Source organism: Rattus norvegicus, chromosome 4 (assembly GCF_021556685.1).
Source record: "Rattus norvegicus strain SHRSP/BbbUtx chromosome 4, alternate assembly SHRSP_T2T, whole genome shotgun sequence".
NCBI lineage: Eukaryota > Metazoa > Chordata > Mammalia > Rodentia > Muridae > Rattus > Rattus norvegicus.
Window position 1 is genome coordinate 123,538,678 of NC_141537.1, and position 18,057 is coordinate 123,556,734.

The 18,057-nt window shown below is 39.0% G+C and overlaps 1 protein-coding gene across 1 annotated transcript; it reads right to left on the reverse strand.

Moving 5' to 3' along the window:
• Nucleotides 1-1,157: 1,157 nt before the first annotated feature.
• Nucleotides 1,158-2,102, reverse strand: Vom1r95 (vomeronasal 1 receptor 95). Its single transcript, NM_001419718.1, is given in 1 exon segment — nucleotides 1,158-2,102. A coding segment is annotated over 1 exon segment (945 nt).
• Nucleotides 2,103-18,057: the final 15,955 nt, after the last annotated feature.

Here is an 18,057-nt window from a genome sequence, read left to right on the forward strand (position 1 = left end):
CTTGGGTTTGTCATTCAGAAACACTTCATCAAGAAGTACAGAACTGTGATCCTACACCAGGGGGAAATCCTTCCAAAGTGTAGAAGCTCCTCCTTAAGAAGGCTGATGAACTGTAGAACTCGTATCCTTGGAACAACTGAGGATAAAAGGTAGAACATCAGGAAACGATGGTTAACCATTGCATGGGGCAAATTTATCACAAACTTTTAAATTGTTGAGAAATTTCAGTTTGGTACTTTTATAATCTTTACATTTTTATTAATTTTCTGCATCATGGCTAAAGCACCTGAACACATTTCATAATCTGAAAACACTCATGGGATACACAGTTCCTATTCTGAGCATTGTGGGATATAGGAGAGAGCACTCACATTATAGTCCAACCAGAGTGCATGTGTCTACAGAAGTACTCCCTTCTTGGGTTGAAACTCCACCTCTATCAGCAAAATGTTCAGAATGTGTATTTCTTGAGTTTCTGGAACACCATACTGGATTTGTTCACATTGGGTCCTCAGAGTCCAGCCCTCTCTATATAGATTAATACAGTATGTCATTCTGTGTGACTGAAATTTCACTTTGCAAAGTAGCTTCAGGGCTCATTAGCATTGGTTTATGTGCAAAAGTCTCACCCATTCTGAATGATAGTTGACTCACATAGAGGCTACAGTTGTGTTCCTGTATTCAGACAGTTTTAGGTCTCAGAGTATTTGAACTTTCGTAATATACTTTTTGATATATAAAGTTGTTTACTCCTTGAACATAACTGATATGATTTTTTCACACCCAGGTTGTGGTTTAAGCATCATATCCTTATTTATAGTGGTTACCTAATTTTGAAAAATAAATAATATGGTACTTTAGATATTGATAAATGGCCTCATCCAGCACAGATTTAGAGAAGTATAGATCAGCAAGGTGTTAACAAGGAAGATCCCATTGCAAATTTACCCTAAAGACAGTTAAGAAAAAATTCTTTGTAACCACTCAGCGTATGTGGTTTGATTTTTAAAATAAAAATGTGCCATCCATACATTATAGAAAAGTGCAGGAGTTAAGTACAAAGGGCACAAATATATATTTTTATTTAACCTCAAAGCATGCACGTAATGCCATGATTCATAGCTCTGTTGATGGTACACTGCTCATCATGAAAATTCTTATGAACACAGAGACTCTAACCTTACTATCCTATCATACATGGATATCATCAGGCTAGTTAGTCGTTTTTCATTATTGAGAACCAGCAGAGGACTGAATGCAGCATAGCCATGGGCTACAGGAATCTGCACACAATACAGAGATTGATTTCCCTGGAATATAGTTCTTGAGTAGGTCAGGATACTATCAAAAGTTGATATTATCAGAAAGAAGCTCATGAGCATTAGAATGGTCCAGATGGCTCTCTGCTCTGGAGTTGCCTTTGGAGAAAGTTTTGAGTTCTGAAGCTGCTGGGACCGAGTCTTATGTCTACATAAGAGAGTCGCCATGTAGCAAGTTGAGAGGCCCATGAGACCAATAAGGAAGACATTCCTGAAAGCCAGCAGTGTGGAGAAGGTGCGTTGCATTGAGGAACTCATGGGTAGAAAAGAGCAAGATTTCGTGATATATATAAGATTAACCGAGGTGAGATTTTGTGTGGCAATGGCTGCTATTAAGATATGGCTGCTGATGGATGTATAGAAGATGCTCATGAAAATAAAGAAACATGAGAGGTGATGTGGAGAATTGAGTTTGAACTTTGCTAAGTGAGAGCTTTGAGGGCAGAGGATGATTGCCTGGAAGACACTCAACATACAGGTGTCACAAACAGAGAGGCTCCTGAAAAACCTGTGCAAGAAAATGAATAGTTTACATGTGATGTCATCCCATCCTCCTGAAGACATAAAAAAGTCTTCAGTTATATATGCTGCAAGTAATAGCATCACTAGGTGGATTAGGGCCACGAGGCCAATGGGCAAGTCAGTGAGTCTGGGCCTGTGCCCACGAATGAACATGAAGGTGTGGAAGAGGAGAAGGCAGCTGTTGGCTGAGATCCCGATGCCTATCTCAGAGAAGAAGGCAATTCTGTAAGCACTACAGTACAGTGTATTATCTTTATTCATATTATTCTGGGTAGAAGCACATAGTAGTTGTCTGAAGAGAAAGCAAGGAACTCCTTAGTTACATATTGCCTTCTTCATCCAGAAAAGGAGCATTGCCCTGAATAATTACAGATACATCCAAATTTATCTACTACCATCTAAAAATTCAGCTCTCTCTCACACCATCCAGAATCCATACCTACTCTCACACATTGTCTAATCTCTCCAACTGTGGATAGCTTAAGTTTTTAAATGTGAACCTCTATCAGTGAGTAAGTTTTGCTCTACAGTAAAATTCCATACATTATGGAAAATGTTTCCTTTCCTATTACTTTTTAAATCCATTTATCTGGACAATGCCTAATGTGGTTTGATTTCTACCATTTTGGTTGTTAAGCATGTAATTGTTCTTTATTTTCTGTGAACTTGAAGGAGGAAGGTGTCACGAAATGGAATGAGGCTTTTCTGAGAAAGAGTTCCCATGCATTAGACACTCATAGAGTTATTTCTTTTAGTCATTCTCTTTACCTTTCCGTTAGTTGTCTGACAAAATATTCTCTTCATTGTTCCACCTAAAATGCTGGGACGTAAATTTAGGTTTCATGTTATTTAACCTTGTACCCACAGTTAGATTGCACGAAGAGAGACTTAAGAACTTAAGGGACTCAAGAGGCACGGTGCTCTTGGGAATACTTTCTATATGCTGAGCAGGGGCTGAGGCTTGACACCACAATTTCCCCACGTCTGAATTTGGGTTGAGAATAAAAAGCATTCATGAGTGAACACTGGCAGGTTCTTTGCTGTCATGTGCAGTTGTCCTTTGTGGGATGAGCTTTGGAAGCTGGCACATGTGTGTTAGGAGCATGACATGACAAAGGTTCACATTCACCTCTTTACTAAATTTTTTTAAAAACATATTTTGATAAGAATCTGAAAACTAAATATAAAGTAGAAGATGTGATGAGGCTCAATTACATCACATTTACCACAAAAGTGAAGGAGATTCAAGCATTTCCATTATGAGTTAAATTGGAAGGTATATGTTTTATTCAGTAATTAATACAGAAAGAAAAGATTACTGGAATAAACATTGTGTACTCCTGTGCCTTAGGTTTATGTCCACAATGCATTAGACAATCAGTCTTCTGTAGTCACATCATCACTCAGGTGACAGCTCTTACCAAGGTGAGCAAGGCCAAGGACTGACACGGCCAATCTGTGACCTCTGAAAGTGAACTGGATAAAAAGGCTGTGTCAGTTTGGCTGACAATTCTCCCACAAGAACTGTAGAATAACAAACCATTGGAGCAAGCACAAGAAATCTCCTTCAGTGATGCTCAGTGTAGTCCAGTAAGTCTTAAAACAAGACTACTGATGGAGCCATGGTTACCTCTTAGACGTTAAAGGTGCTGAAAATGCCACACACTTATAAAATATGATGGGGGTTATTTGACTGAATGTGACCTGAAAGCCTTCTTTCTGTGGTCTAGGTTCCTTGGTACTAGAAACTTGTCTACAAGCTGTCTAAGGAGGGACAGAATCAGTAGTCCTATCAGGCTGCAACACTTATTAATTACAACCAAGAGGAGCAAAGCAAGCCTGCCATAAAGGTGAAACAGTAGCACTTACCCTTGGTGGTTCCCAACAGCTGTCTAATTGGATGGAGAACCCAATTCCCTCAACAGGAGCGAGATCATGTCTGGTTCTAGAAACATAGCCCACTTCTGGGGACCAGTGAGGACATGATCCTTAGAAAAGTTTACTACCATCACATGGGTAGACCAACACAATTCCTATGTATATTCTAGGCATTACCCCTAGAGATAAGTAAGGCTACCAACCCTACTCATAGAAGCCCCTCTTCATAGCAGATGGAGAATATCACAGAAAGCACAACCACACAACACAAAGATATACAGATTTTGGGGAGTCTATCCACAATGAATAACTCTGCATCACAGCCCCTGCTGGTATGTTTCAGGGAATGTCAAGGAAGATGAAGCAGAAAGATTGAAAGAGCCAGAAGTCCAGGAAGTTGGTGAGATAGTCTCTCCTAAATTTGGTGGCAAAAGGAAGACTAGAACAATGGCAAAACCAACAGACATGCTAATGTTGAAGGGGGAATTTTTCATAGGCACTAGCCCTAGACAAAGAACTACTGGCTACTAGATTCTCCCGGGAGAGAAAGAAATATCTTCCAAGCATGAGCACCAATATTGCTTATCCAATACAAAGCAGTCAGTCCTGGAACCATATTATACCTAAACCAAGAATGAATTTATATGTTTGTGTAAATACAAACATTTATATTTTGTACATAAAAATGAAAAGGAAAAAGTCAGTGCATTTGAATGGGGCACAAAGGAGCAATTTTAGGGAGGAAGATAGAAGGTGAAAATGACATTATTATTTAATTTAAAAACAGATTTAAAACTAAATAAATGAATGGGTGGAGCAAACGTGACTAAACATTAATAGGCAGACCTTTGTCATGGGAAATAGGCCTCTATCAGCTCTTGAAAACTTTGACTTGATTACTTTATACCTATGTTTGATGACTTAGTCACTCAAATTAATAAAGGAATTTTTTTTGGTTCTTTTTTTTGGAGCTGGGGACCGAACCCAGGGTCTTGCACTTCCTAGGTAAGCGCTCTACCACTAAGCTAAATCCCCAACCCCAGGAATTCTTTCAAAAACTGTTGATCTATGAAACTAATATATGCCAAATGAGTAACATTCAATTAGATAGTTGACTTAGAATTTTTGAAGTGCTTCATTTTATGCATAAAAAGTAATAACTATATAATATATTCAAGTATGTAGGCTTACCAAAACAATGTGGTTCATTGAGTTAAAATAAAAAATAAAAAGTAAGAAAGACTAAATAAAATTTTAAGAGTTGTTATATCAGAGAAATAAAAATACAGAGAAGAAAACTCATTATTATGGAAAACACAGTTCCATATGCTGAGGGTCCATGAGAGATCAGGGTCTCCTCTGCAGATGCTGAAAATCTACCTGCAGGCCCTGAGCTCCTCCTCCCTCAGCCTGCCTGTGTCCTATGTATTTTCTGATTCTGCACTTGGTGCAGAACACTTACCCAGATGGACATAGCAAGGGAGAATTCTGCAGAGGAGATCCTGCACAGCCTTATGTGAAGGGAGTCTTTAATGCAACTCTACAGACAGTTTAGTATCCGGCAAAGATGACAAGTTCACACTGAATAGTGTGGAAATCTCAGTGGAGCATCACCCGTACCTTTATGTCACCTTACCTTGAATAACAGCTATTTAGGGAGGGCTGAGTACAAACTTTATCTGAGATCCCTTGCCACATGTGTCAGATCAGAAAGTTTGCAACCAAAAGACAATTCTAACTTTTCTCATTTTGCTCCTTAGACATAATTCTGACCAGTTTACTTCACCGTGATGCTCTCTTCTGGGATGCAGCACTCCTTGTACTCAAACAATTTCCCTGTGCACCTGAGGGTCCTCCTTACACAAAATGTGACAGACAGCCTTTCCCTGGGTTGGTCTTCTCTGATTTCAAGTTAGTGTTGTGTTTTCTGATATTCCCAAACTCCTAGTTACAGCATTTTAGCTGTGAGTGAAGTAAAGTAAATTGTAAAAGTAATTTGATGAAATGTAGAGAGTGCCATGGAAAGCCACAGGACACAGGGAGATGTAACATTAGGAGCCTGAATTATCAGTATCTTTTTGACTAACAGAGGCAGTAACAGGCTCTGAAACAATGTGTAATTTTGTTTCAATTCTCACAGATCTAACACATAGTGACCCAAAGCGTTGTAAGCCCTGGTACAAAAGACACACAGTTAGGTATTCTTAAAGCCCTTAGTTAAGTGACCCTGACAGTGCACTACAGATTCCTGAATAATGAGATAACTCCAGAGTTAGAGGCAGAAGAATTGGAAGTTCGAGGATAGCCTTGGCTATATGAAGAGATGCGGTTTCAAAAAAGAAATATTGAGGATGTCATGTGGAGCAATTAATATTCCCAATGTTCTAATTTGAATAAATAATGCTTTAAACAACCACTGTTTTACATCAACAATTAAATAGACAGTATAAATGGTAGCATAATTGTAGTGAGAACTGGAAATTATGTGGAGATGAATATTTTCCTAGTATTTTTAGAGTGGGTCTCTAAATATAGTCTTAGCTGACCTTGTACTCATAACAAACACCAATTTAGCCTTGAACACACAAAGCTCTGTCTGCCTCTGCCACTCAAACCACGTGTTGGCCTCACAGGCATGAATCATCACATTTGGATCTGTTAGTGTTTTTACACATTTCTAATAACTGTTTATTCATTTCTCTCCATAGTCTTAATCTTAGTCTCTGCAGATATTCTCTCATGTAGGTCATTCAGGACACTCAGTCCATTAGTGTAGAACCCCACATCAGCATCTTTGAACAACTCAGGATATAGAGAGTTTGGGTCACAGTCTTTCTTCAGATGCTCTGCTTGCATCATGCAGTTCTCATGTTATTTGTTTAAATGATACTAGATGCTCAGTTATGGAATCAAAGCATGAACAGTGACATTACAGCTCAAGATATGTGTCAGTTTTTGTTTATAATTCCTCCTTTAAGTTATTGAGTGAGATGATACTTTCATTGTTATAAAAATATGATTGAGTAGATTCTTATATTTGATTTGTTTCTAATTAAGAACATTTCAAGACAATGCATTTCAGGAAATTTGTTGATTTCTAACCATAGTCTTTATGTCTGGTTCACTATTTAAACTTTGTGGATTCAGTCTCTCTCTCTTTCTGTCTGTATCTGTCTGACTGTCCCTCTGTCTCTGTTTCTCTCTCTCTCTCTCTCTCTCTCTCTCTCTCTCTCTCTCTCTCTCTCTCTCTCTGTGTGTGTGTGTGTGTGTGTGTGTGTATGGTACTGCTACAGTGACAAATAGATTGACCAATGGAATAGAATTGAAGATCAAGAAATAAAACCACACACTTAGCACACTTGATCTTTGACAAAGAAATCAAACATATACAATGGAAAAAAGAAAGCATCTTCAATACATGGTGCTAGTTTAACTTGCTAAAATGAAAATAGACCCATATTTATCACCATGCACAAAGCTCAAGTCCAAGTTTATCAAGGACCTCAACATAAAAACAGATAGACTCAATCTAATAGAAGAAAAGGAGGGAAAAGAGCCTTGAACTCATTGGCACAGGAGGAAATTTCCTAAACCGAACTCCAATGGCTCATGCTCTAAGATCTAGAATTTTTAAATGGGCCCTCATGTAACTGGAAAGCTTCTGTAAGGCAAAGGACATAGTCAACAAAACAAACTGCCAACCTACAGATTGGGAAAACATCTTCACTAACCCCAAATCTGATAGAGGGCTAATATCCAAAATATATAAGGAACTAAAGAAGCTAGTCACCAAAAATCCCAAAGAACCCAGTAAAAAATGCTGTATAGAACTAAAATGAGAATTCTCAACAGAGGCATCTTCATTGGCTGAGAAGCACCTAAAGAAATGGTCAAAGACCTTATTGTTAAGAAAATTCAGGCCACTCAAGGGGCAGGTCCCCTTTGGTCTAGACACCGCCTGGATCTGAAGGGACCTGGTCAACAGTTCCCTGCACCCAATTACTGTGGGAGGGAGAACTAAATCTTCAGAGGGGCAGACACACCTGGGAAGCCAGAAGAGACTACACTCTGCCCACATTTCTGACTCTAGAGGAAAACACCTAACGCCATTTGGGACCCCAGTGCACAGGGGCCTGAGAAAAGACAGGGCAGGCTCTTCTGGTTGCCGCCCTCATGGAGAGCTGAAGCACAGCCCCCCAGGAGTAACTTCAGCCCTGAGAACAGAGGTAAGACCAAATTTTCTGCTCCAAGTGACCTGCCTGGTGGACTCAGGACACTTGCCCACAGGAACAGCTTAAGACCAGTAGACAGAAAAGACTACATGCCTGAAAACAGAACACTCTGTTCATATAACTGGCTGAAAGAAAAAAGGAAACCAGGTCTACAACACTCCTGAAACACAGGCCTATAGGATGGTCTAGCCACTGTCAGAAATAGCAGAACAAGGTAACACCAGAGACAACCTGCTGGCGAGAGGCAAGCACAGGAACCCAAGCAACAGAAACCAAGACTACATGGCATCATTGGAGCCCAATTCTCCCACCAAAGCAAACATTGAATATCCAAACACACCAGAAAAGAAAGATCTAGGTTTCAAATCACATTTGATCATGATGATGGAGGACTTCAAGAAAGACATAAGGAACTCCCTTAGAGAAACACAGAAAAACAAATAAACAAGTAGAAGCCTCCAAAAAGGAAATGCAAAAGTCCCTGAAAGAATTATAGGAAAACACAATCAAACAGGTGAAGGAATTAAAAATGGAAACAGATGCATTAAAGAAAGCACAAAAGAAGACAACCTTGTATATAGAAAACCAAAGGAAGAGACAAGGAGCCATAGATAGAAGCATCACCAACAGAATACAGAGATAGAAGAAAGAATCTAAGGAGAAGAAGACCCCATAGAAATCATCGACACAACTGTTAAAGATAATGTAAAACAGAAAAAGCTACTGGTCCAAAACATACAGGAAATGCAGGAAACAATGAGAAGATCAAACCAAAGGAAAATAGGTATAGAAGAGAGTCAAGACTTCCAGCTCAAAGGACCAGTAAATATCTTCAACAAAATCATAGAAGAAAACTTCCCTAACCTAAAGAAAGAGATGCCCATAAACATACAAGAAGCCAACAGAACTCCAAATGGATTGGACCAGAAAAGAAACTTCTCCTGTCACATATTAGTGAAAACATCAAATGCACAAAACAAAGATTATTAAAAGCAGTAAGGGAAAAAGTCAAGTAACATATAAAGGCAGACCTATGAGAATTACACCAGACTTCTCACCAGAGACTATGAAATCCAAAAGATCCTGGACAGATGTCATACAGACACTAAGAGAACACAAATGCCAGCAGAGGTAACTGTATGTAGCAAAACTCCCAATTAACATAGATGGAGAAACCAAGATATTCCATGACAAAATCAAATTTACACAATATCTTTCTACAAATCCAGCCCTACAAAGGATAACAAATGGTAACTCCCAACATAAGGAAGATAGCTACACCCTAGAAAAAGCAAGAAACTAGTCGTCTTGCAAGAAAACAAAGAGAAGAAAAGAACACAAACACAATCTCACATCCAAATATGAATATAACAGGAAGCAACAATCACTATTCCTTAATATCTCTCATCATCATTACACTCAATTCTCCAATAAAAAGACACAGATTAACATACTGGATACGCAATGAGGAACCTGTATTCTGCTGCCTACAGGAAATACACCTCAGAGACAAAGACAGACACTACCTTAGAGTGAAAGGCTGGAAAATCACTTTCCAAGCAAATGGTCTGAAGAAGCAATCTGGAGTAGCCATTCTAATATCGAATAAAATTGATTTTCAAAGAAAAGTTATCAAAAAAGATAAGGAAGGACACCCCAAATTCATCAAAGGAAAAATCCACCAAGATGAACTCTCAATTCTAAATATCTATGCTCCAAACACAAGGACACCTACATACATAAAAGAAACGTTACTAAAGCTCAAAGAACACATTGCACCTCACACAAAAATAGTAGGAGATTTCAACACCCCACTCTCATCAATGGACAGATCATGGAAACAGAAATTAAACAGAGACATAGACTAAGAGAAGTCATGGACAAAATGAACTTCACAGATATTTATAGAACATTCTATCCTAAAATGAAAGGATAAACTTCTCACCAGCTCATGGTACTTTCTCCAAAATTGACCATATAATCAGTCATAAAACAGGCCTCGACAGATATAGAAAGATAGAAATAATCCCATGCGTGCTATCAGACCACCACGGGCTAAAGCTGGTCTTCAATAACAATAAGGAAGAACGCCCACATATACAGGGAAGTTGAACAATGCTCTACTCAATGATAATGTTGTCAAGGAAGAAATAAAGAAAAAAATTAAAGACTTCTTAGAATTTAATGTAAATGAAGGTACAACATACCCAAACTTATGGGACACAATGAAAGCTGTGCTAAGAGGAAAACTCATCGCTCTGAGTGCCTACAGAAAGAAACAGGAGAGAGCATATATGAGCAGCTTGACAGCACACCTAAAAGCTCTGGAACAAAAAGAAGCAAATATATGCAAGAGGAGTAGAAGGCAGGAAATAATCAAACTCAGAACTGAAATCAGCCAAGTAGAAACAAAAAGGAGTATAGAAAGAATCAACAGAACCAAAGGCTGGTTCTTTGAGAAAATCAACAACATAGATAAACCTTTAGGAGGACTAACCGAAGGACACAGAGAGTATGTCCAAATTAACAAAATCAGAAAGGAAAAGGGAGACATTACATTATCAGAGGAAATTCAAAAAGTCATCAGATCCTACTACAAAAGCCTATATTCAACAAAACCTGAAAATCTGCAGGAAATGGACAATTTCCTAGACAGATACCAGGTACCAAAGTTAAATCAGGAACAGAGAAACCATTTTAACAACACCAAACTCCTAAAGAATAGAAGCAGTCATTAAAAGTCTCCCAACGAAAAGAGCCCGGGTCGAGATGGGTTCAATATAGAATTCTGTCAGACCTTCATAGAAGACCTCATATCAATAGATTCCAAAGTATTCCACAAAATTGAAACAGATGGAGTACTACCAAATTCCTTCTATGAAGCCACAGTTACTTTTGTACCTAAACCACACAAAGACCCAGCAAAGAAAGAGAACTTCAGACCAATTTCCCTTGTGAATATTGACGCAAAAATATTCAATAAAATTCTTGCAAACCGAATCCAAGAGAACATCAAAGCAATCATCCACCATGATCAAATAGGCTTCATTCCAGGAATGCACGGATGGTTTAATATACGGAAAACCATCAACATAATCCACTATATAAACAAACTGAAAGATAAAAACCACATGATCATTTCATTAGATGCTGAGAAACATTTGACAAAATTCAATACCCCTTCTTGATAAAAGTCCTGGAAAGAATAGGAATTCAAGGCCCATACTTAAACAGAGTAAAAGCCATATACAGCAAATGATGTATAAACTATATTAAACTAAATGGAGAGAAACTTGAAGCAATCCCACTAAAATCAGGGACTTGACAAGGCTGCTCACTGTCTCCCTACTTATTCAATATAGTTCTTGAAGTTCTAGCCAGAGCAATCAGACAACAAAAGGAGATCAAAGGCAAAAAGATTGGAAAGGAAGAAGTCAAAATATCACTATTTGCAGATGATATGATAGTATATTTAAGTGATCCAAAAGTTCCACCAGAGAGCTACTAAACCTGATAAACACCTTCAGCAAAGTGGCTGGGTATAAAATTAACTCAAATAAATCAGTAGCCTTCCTCTACACAAAAGACAAACAAGCCAAGAAAGAAATTAGGGAAACAACACCCTTCATAGTAGTCCTAAGTAATATAAAATACCTCGGTGTGACTTTAACCAAGCAAGTGAAAATCTGTATGATAAGAACTTCAAGCCTCTGAAGAAAGAAATTGAAGAGGATCTTAGAAGGTAGAAAGATCTCCCATGCTCATGGATTGGTAGGATTAATATAGTAAAAATGGCCATTTTACCAAAAGCAATCTACAGATTCAATGCAATCCCTATCAAATTTCATCCAATTCTTTCTAGAGTTTGACAGAACAATTTGTAAATTCATCTGGAATAACGAAAAAACCCAGGATACCTAAAACTATCTGCAACAAATAAAGGACTTCTGGAGGAATCACTATCCCTGAACTCTAGCAGTATTACAGAGCAATAGTGATAAAAACTTCATAGTATTGGTACAGAGACAGACAGATAGACCAATGGAATAGAATTGAAGACCCAGAAATTTACCCAAACAGCTATGGTCAATTGATTTTTGACAAAGGAGCCAAAAGCATTCAATGGAAAAAAGATAGCATTTTCAGCAAATGGTGCTGTTTCAACTGGAGGTCAACATGTAGAAGAATGCAGATCGATCCATACTTATACCCTGTATCCAAGGTATAAGTCCACTTATAAGTCCAAGTGTATCAAGGACCTCCAAATCAAACCAGATATACTCAACCTAATAGAAGAAAAAGTGGGGAAGAATCTCAAACACATGGGCACTGGAGAAAATTTCTTGAACAAAACACCAATGGCTTATCCTCTAAGATCAAGAATCCAGAAATTGGAGCTCATAAAACTGCAAAGGTTCTGGAAGGCAAAGGATACTATTTTTAGGACAAAATGGAAGGTAACAGATTGGGAAAATATCTTTACCAATCCTACAACAGATAGAGGGCTTATATCCAAAATATACAAAGAACTCAAGAAGTTAGACTGCAGGGAGACAAATAAACTTATTAAAAATGGGGTTCAGAGCTAAACAAAGAATTCACAGCTGAGGAATGCTGAATGGCTGAGAAACATCTAGAGAAAAGTTCAACATCTTTAGTCATAACAGAAATGCAAATCAAAACAACCCTGAGATTTCACCTCACACCACTCAGAATGACTAAGATCAAAAACTCAGGTGACAGCAAATGCTGGAGAGGATGTGGAGAAAGAGGAACACTCCTCCATTGTTGGTGGGATTGCAGACTGGTTCAACCATTTTGGAAATCAGTCTCGAGGTTCCTCAGAAAATTGGACATTGAAATACTTGAGGACCCATCTATACCTCTCTTGGGCATATACCCAAAAGATGCTCCAACATACAACAAAGACAGATGCTTCACTATGTTCAGAGCAGCCTTATTTATTATAGCCAGAAGCTGGAAAGAACCCAGATGCCTTTCAACAGAGGAATGGATACAGAAAATTTGGTACATCTACACAATGAATATTATTCAGCTATCAAAAACAATGACTTTATGAAATTCGTAGGCAAATGGAGGGAACTGGAAAATATCATCCTGAGTGAGGTAACCCAATCACAGAAAATCACACATGGTATGCACTCATTGATAAGTGGCTATTAGCCCAAATGCTTGAATTACCCTAGATGCACGGAACACATGAAAGTCAAGACTGATGACCAAAATGCAAATGCTCCACTCCTTCTTTAAAAGGGGAACAAGAATACCCTTGGCAGGGAATAGGGAGGCAAAGATTAAAACAGACACAGAAGGAACACCCATTCAGAGCCTGCCCCACATGTGGCCCATACATATACAGCCATCCTATTAGACAAGATGGATGAAGCAAAGAAGTGCAGGCCGACAGGAGCCAGATGTAGATCTCTCCTGAGAGACACAGACAGAATACAGCAAATACATGGGCGAATGCCAGCAGCAAACCACTGAACTGAGAATGGGACCCCCGTTGAAGGAATCAGAGAAAGAACTGGAAGAGCTTGAAGGGGCTGGAGATCCCATATGAACAACAATGCCAAGCAACCAGAGCTTCCAAGGACTAAGCCACTACCCAAAGACTATACATGCACTGACCCCGGATTCTAACCTCATAGGTAGCAATGAATATCCTAGTAAGATCACCAGTGGAAGGGGAAGCCCTTGGTCCTGCTAAGACTGAAACCCCAGTGAACGTGACTGTTGGCGGGGAGTTCGGTAATGGGCGGAGGATGGGGAGGGCAACACCGATATAGAAGGGGAGGCGGAGGGGTTAGGGAGATGTTGGCCCTGAAAACTGCAAAGGGAATAACAATCAAAATGTAAATAAGAGGGGCTGGGGATTTAGCTCAGTGGTAGAGTGCTTACCTAGGAAGCGCAAGGCCCTGGGTTCGGTCCCCAGCTCCGAAAAAAAGAACCAAAAAAAAATGTAAATAAGAAATACTAAATTAATAAAGAAAATAAGGAAAAATAGAGTGGACTTAGAACTTTTTTTTTATTATTATTAACTTGAGTGTTTCTTATTTACATTTCGAGTGTTATTCCTTTTCCCGGTTTCCGAGCAAACATCCCCCTAATCCCTCCCCCTCCCCCTTTTTATGGGTGTTCCCCTCCCCATCCTCCCCCCATTGCCGCCCTCCCCCGAACAATCACGTTCACTGGGGATTCAGTCTTAGCAGGACCAAGGGCTTCCCCTTCCACTGGTGATCTTACTACAATATAAATTGCTAACTATGAGGTCAGAGTCCAGGGTCAGTCCATGTATAGTCCTTAGGTAGTGGCTTAGTCCCTGGAAGCTCTGGTTGCTTGGCATTGTTGTTCATAAGGGGTCTCGAGCTCCTTCAAGCTCTTCCAGTTCTTTCTCTGATTCCTTCAACAGGGGTCCCGTTCTCAGTTAAGTGGTTTGCTGCTGGCATTCGCCTATGTATTTGCTGTATTCTGTCTGTGTCTCTCAGGAGAGATCTACATCTGGCTCCTGTCGGCCTGCACTTCTTTGCTTCATCCATCTTGTCTAATAGTATGGCTGTATATGTATGGGCCACATGTGGGGCAGGCTCTGAATGGGTGTTCCTTCTGTGTCTGTTTTAATCTTTGCCTCCCTATTCCCTGCCAAGGGTATTCTTGTTCCCCTTTTAAAGAAGGAGTGAAGCATTCACATTTTGATCATCCGTCTTGAGTTTCATTTGTTCTAGGCATCTAGGGTAATTCAAGCATTTGGGCTAATAGCCAATTATCAATCAGTGCATACCATGTGTGATTTTCTGTGATTGGGTTACCTCACTCAGGAGGAGATTTTCCAGTTCCAACCATTTGCCTACGAATTTCATAAAGTCATTGTTTTTGATATTTGAGTAATATTCATTGTGTAGATGTACCACATTTTCTGTATCCATTCCTCTGTTGAAAGGCATCTGGGTTCTTTCCAGCTTCTGGCTATTATAAATAAGGCTGCGATGAACATAGTGGAGCATGTGTCTTTTTTATATGTTGGGGCATCTTTTGGGTATATGCCCAAGAGAGGTATAGCTGGATCCTCAGGCAGTTCAATGTCCAATTTTCTGAGGAACCTCCAGACTGATTTCCAGAATGGTTGTACCAGTCTGCAATCCCACCAACAATGGAGGAGTGTTCCTCTTTCTCCGCATCCTCGCCAGCATCTGCTGTCACCTGAGTTTTTGATCTCAGTCATTCTCACTGGTGTGAGGTGAAATCTCAGGGTTGTTTTGATGTGCATTTCCCTTATGACTAAAGATGTTGAACATTTCTTTAGGTGTTTCTCAGCCATTGGGCATTCCTCTGCTGTGAATTCTTTGTTTAGCTCTGAACCCCATTTTTAATAGGGTTATTTGCCTCCCTGCAGTCTAACTTCTTGAGTTCTTTGTATATTTTGGATATAAGGCCTCTATCTGTTGTAGGATTGGTAAAGATCTTTTCCCAATCTGTTGGTTGCCGATTTGTCCTAACCACAGTGTCCTTTGCCTTACAGAAGCTTTGCAGTTTTATGAGATCCCATTTGTCGATTCTTGATCTTAGAGCATAAGCCATTGGTGTTTTGTTCAGGAAATTTTTTCCAGTGCCCATGTGTTCCAGATGCTTCCCTAGTTTTTCTTCTATTAGTTTGAGTGTGTCTGGTTTGATGTGGAGGTCCTTTATCCACTTGGAATTAAGCTTTGTACAGGGTGATAAGAATAGATCGATCTGCATTCTTCTACATGCTGACCTCCAGTTGAACCAGCACCATTTGCTGAAAATGCTATCTTTTTTCCATTTGATGGTTTTGGCTCCTTTTTCAAAAATCAAGTGCCCATAGGTGTGTGGGTTCATTTCTGGGCCTTCAATTCTGTTCCTTTGGTCTATCTGTCTGTCTCTGTACCAATACCATGAAGTTTTTATCACTATTGCTCTGTAATACTGCTTGAGTTCAGGGATAGTGATTCCCCCTGAATTCCCTTTATTGTCGAGGATAGTTTTATGTATCCTGGGTTTTTTATTATTCCAGATGAATTTGCAAATTGTTCTGTCTAACTCTTTGAAGAATTGGATTGGTATTTTGATGGGGATTGCATTGAATCTGTAGATCGCTTTTGGTAGAATGGCCATTTTTACTATATTAATCCTGCCAATCCATGAGCATGGGAGATCTTTCCATCTTCTGAGGTCTTCTTTAATTTCTTTCTTCAGAGTCTTGAAGTTCTTATTGTAGAGATCTTTTACTTGCTTGGTTAAAGTCACTCCGAGGTACTTTATATTATTTGGATCTATAATGAAGGGTGTCGTTTCCCTAATTTCTTTCTTGGCTTGTTTCTCTTTTGTGTAGAGGAAGTCTACTGATTTATTTGAGTTAATTTTATACCCAGCCACTTTGCTGAAGTTGTTTATCAGCTTTAGTAGTTCTCTGGTGGAACTTTTGGGATCACTTAAATATACTATCATATCATCTGCAAATAGTGATATTTTGACTTCTTCTTTTCTGATCTGTATCCCCTTGACCTCCTTTTGTTGTCTGATTGCTCTGGCTAGAACTTCAAGAACTATATTGAATAAGTAGGGAGAGAGTGGACAGCCTTGTCTAGTCCCTGATTTTAGTGGGATTGCTTCAAGTTTCTCTCCATTTAGTTTAATGTTAGCAACTGGTTTGCTGTATATGGCTTTTACTATGTTTAGGTATGGGCCTTGAATTCCTATTCTTTCCAGGACTTTTATCATGAAGGGGTGTTGAATTTTGTCAAATGCTTTCTCAGCATCTAATGAAATGATCATGTGGTTTTGTTCTTTCTGTTTGTTTATATAATGGATCACGTTGATGGTTTTCCGTATATTAAACCATCCCTGCATGCCTGGGATGAAGCCTACTTGATCATGGTGGATGATTGTTTTGATGTGCTCTTGGATTCGGTTTGCCAGAATTTTATTGAGTATTTTTGCGTCGATATTCATAAGGGAAATTGGTCTGAAGTTCTCTTTCTTTGTTGGGTCTTTGTGTGATTTAGGTATAAGAGTAATTGTGGCTTCATAGAAGGAATTCGGTAGTGCTCCATCTGTTTCAATTTTGTGGAATAGTTTGGATAATATTGGTACGAGGTCTTCTATGAAGGTCTGATAGAATTCTGCACTAAACCTGTCTGGAACTGAGCTCTTTAAGGTTGGGAGGCCTTTAATGACTGCTTCTATTTCCTTAGGAGTTATGGGGTTGTTTAACTGGTTTATCTGTTCCTGATTTAACTTCAATACCTGGTATCTGTCTAGGAAATTGTTCATTTCCTGCAGATTTTCAAGTTTTGTTGACTATAGGCTTTTATAGTAAGATCTGATGACTTTTTGAATTTCCTCTGAATCTGTAGTTATGTCTCCCTTTTCATTTCTGATTTTGTTAATTTGGATACACTCTCTGTGTCCTCTCGTTAGTGTGGCTAAGGGTTTATCTATCTTGTTCATTTTGTCAAAGAACCAACTTTTGGTTCTGTTGATTCTTTCTATGGTCCTTTTTGTTTCTACTTGGTTGATTTCAGCTCTGAGTTTGATTATATCTACTCCTCCTGGGTGTATTTGCTTCTTTTTGTTCTAGAGCTTTTAGGTGTGCTGTCAAGCTGCTGACATATGCTCTTTTCTGTTTCTTTTTGCAGGCACTCAGAGCTATGAGTTTTCCTCTTAGCACAGCTTTCATTGTGTCCCATAAGTTTGGGTATGTTGTACCTTCATTTTCATTAAATTCTAAAAAGTCTTTAATTTATTTCTTTATTTCTTCCTTGACCAGGTTATCATTGAGTAGAGCATTGTTCAATTTCCACGTATATGTGGGCATTCTTCCCTTATTGTTATTGAAGACCAGGTTAGGCCGTGGTGGTCTGATAGCACGCATGGGATTATTTCTATCTTTCTGTACCTGTTGAGACCCGTTTTTTGACCAATTATATGGTCAATTTTGGAGAAAGTACCATGAGGTGCTGAGAAGAAGGCATATCCTTTTGCTTTAGGATAGAATGTTCTATAAATATCTGTTAAGTCCATTTGGCTCATGACTTCTCTTAGTCTGTCTATGTCTCTGTTTAATT